Genomic DNA, 2,500 nt, shown 5'->3' with positions numbered 1-2,500 from the left:
ACCTACGATGCTGTGAACGATTATGAAGTTACTTCCGTCGATTATGCCGCTCGATGATTTCTGGTGGATTTAGAATCAATCAATTAGTAGTACTAACTGACTTAATTGATGATTAATATTGACTGATTTAATCATTGCATGAGAAGTGTCAATTAGTTATCATCTCTCCAATTCAGTTCCAATTCTGTAGACAATTGAAAAGGATAAGCACCGGTGATTGCTGGATGCATTTAAACTTTTTAAATTTGCTATCCGTGCTTCGCTCCAATTGCTCTACTTTAAACCGCATTTTTCTCCTTTCAACGAGGCACAAATTGTTTTCACAGTTCACAGCCGCAAAAAAAAACAAATAAAAACGAAAGCGACGAAATTTCTCGCTGCAGCGCCATCGAAACCTCTCCGCTTTCAGCCAACATAATATCTGTATTAAAAGTTACGGGCAAACTGTTGAGTTGGTTCATGGTTTTTATGTAGCTCGGACCGGTTGGACCGCTATCGCTCCGGCTCCCGGCGAAATGATGATCTACTAACTGGAAAAGCACTCCGGCGAAAGCTTCTCGTTCGTCTCTCATCGTCCTCGTCGTCGTCGTGGTCGATTGAAAATAATACTTTTTCACCGTCCGGCCGACAGTGAATACGAAAATTGAAACACAATGCTGGGGCCAGAAGCCGGGACAGGACTAACCTGCAGGTGAGAGCACACGGTTCCGAGTAGTCGTAGTGCGGTGTCCACTTCAGCAGGGCACCATCGTAGGGCACATCGTCGTACGCCGAGCACTGGTGTGCCCGAAAATCTTGCTGCTCAGGGCAGGGCTGCAGTGGGAGCAAAAAAATGGTTGTGAGTGAGTAAAAGATGGTTGCGAAAATTTATGCTCAATTACAATTATGGCTCTTACCTGCATGTTGCAGATTTTATACCGCACCGCATCGCCCTTGCATCCGTGGGGAGCGTGGCATCGGCGTAACTGATAGGCGACGCCACCGTCGCAGGACCGCGAACAGGTTGACCATTCCGTCCACGATGACCATCCTTGCGCTTTCGCTCGTTTCTGAGACGTTAACGGAGATGGGGATCACATTAAATGCGATTTTGACGACCAAAATCAAGATTACTTTAGCAAAAGAGTTTTTTTCTATGTTCCATGGCCATGATTAAACTCTTTTTCCAATCGATATTTTTAAATTTGAAACAGGAATGTTTGATCTATTTTTCTAAAGCTTCAATTATTTATGTTGGAGATTGCTCTAGTTCCAAAAGGGACAATAAAACTCGCTATCAGCATGATGTTATGCCAAGCGAGTTGGATAAAAATATATTATTGATCTACTTGTTTATACTTGAACAGCAAATATTTAAACTGTACAAATCAATTATCGTATGCTCAGTAGTTTTTCCGATAAAACAAAACCTATTTGGTCCCATTTGATTAAAATTGTAAAAATATCTTTCACCAAAACGAAAACATAATTCTCACAACTCACAATTTCCTAATGAATAGTGAATATGAATAGTTCCTCAGCATTCCATCAATTAGTGGTAAATGGTTCAATTATTGGGGCCCTCGAGTTGATTTGATGGTAGCCCCAGCTTCCAGCCCGTCAAGGTGCATTATTCAAAAGCATAAAGTCACACCAGCTAACCGAGTAATCGTGGGACGTTCGAGCGTTCGACTGCGATTCCCCAACCGCTTCGGTAATCGATGAACGGTGCTTGATAATCACAAAACGACATTCCAAAGGAGCATCGGCAGCAGCATCGAAGTCTAATTGCATCTTGATTCGTGGAAAATTGCACCAATCGTACCGACTCAAGTGGCATTCGGTCCCTGCACTTACCTGTACCTCCTCGTCGTCCTCATCCTCCAGATCCGCGCTCGCCAGCGACGCTGACGGTGACCATGTGCTTAGCGTTGCATTCGAACCACCTCGGCTATCTTTGTGTGCTGCCCTGGCCAACGTTAGAATCAGACACTGTGCAAGAAGAGAGAGAGAGAGAGAGAGAGAGAGAGGGGGGAAGAAGAGCGTGAGAATAAGGATCAGAGAACGAGATTGGAAAATAAACTAAATTAATTGATTTTTAAGCTCACAATAATCGAAAATGGTCGCCCGCAGGGCCTTTGACACGGAATGGCACGCTGGCCGCCAACGCCAGCGTGCCAACGTCTGCCTCTTCTTCACGCTGTGACTCCAAGCGCTTAATTGACTTCTCGTTTATGGAACCTGTTAATTGAACGTCCTCGTCCTCGTCCGTGAAGGCGTTTGCCGTTTGCTATTAATGTGGCATTTCTTGCTCTTCACTGCAGCGCACCGAACGATGAACAACGTGGTGCTGGTGCTGCCCGGGCCACTTGACCACCTAGCATTCCCCGACCCCCTATACCCCGCTCAATCGAAAGCAAACGCTTGTTGTGGCTTTCGAAGATCCGGAACGGGTCCCCGGCTGGTATGCGCGAAGGACGAGAAACGCAATCGGAAAAGCCAACGGATGCTGCTGGCCACC

The 2,500-nt window shown here is 45.6% G+C and overlaps 1 protein-coding gene across 2 annotated transcripts in view; it reads right to left on the bottom strand.

Moving 5' to 3' along the window:
• Positions 1-2,500, bottom strand: part of LOC126570363 (protein madd-4) — a 120,266-nt gene that overhangs the window by 29,380 nt on the left and 88,386 nt on the right. For both annotated transcript variants that reach the window (XM_050228077.1, XM_050228078.1), the window contains exons 3-5: positions 1,837-1,971; positions 897-1,049; positions 686-813 (exon numbers count right to left, since the gene is read on the bottom strand). In XM_050228077.1, coding sequence (XP_050084034.1) covers positions 686-813; positions 897-1,049; positions 1,837-1,971 — 416 coding nt within the window. The remainder of the gene's footprint in view (positions 1-685; positions 814-896; positions 1,050-1,836; positions 1,972-2,500) is intronic.

This window comes from Anopheles aquasalis, chromosome 2 (assembly GCF_943734665.1).
Source record: "Anopheles aquasalis chromosome 2, idAnoAquaMG_Q_19, whole genome shotgun sequence".
Taxonomy (NCBI): Eukaryota; Metazoa; Arthropoda; class Insecta; order Diptera; family Culicidae; genus Anopheles; species Anopheles aquasalis.
The sequence above is the reverse complement of the archived record's forward strand: the minus strand, read 5'-3'. Positions and strand labels throughout refer to the sequence as shown.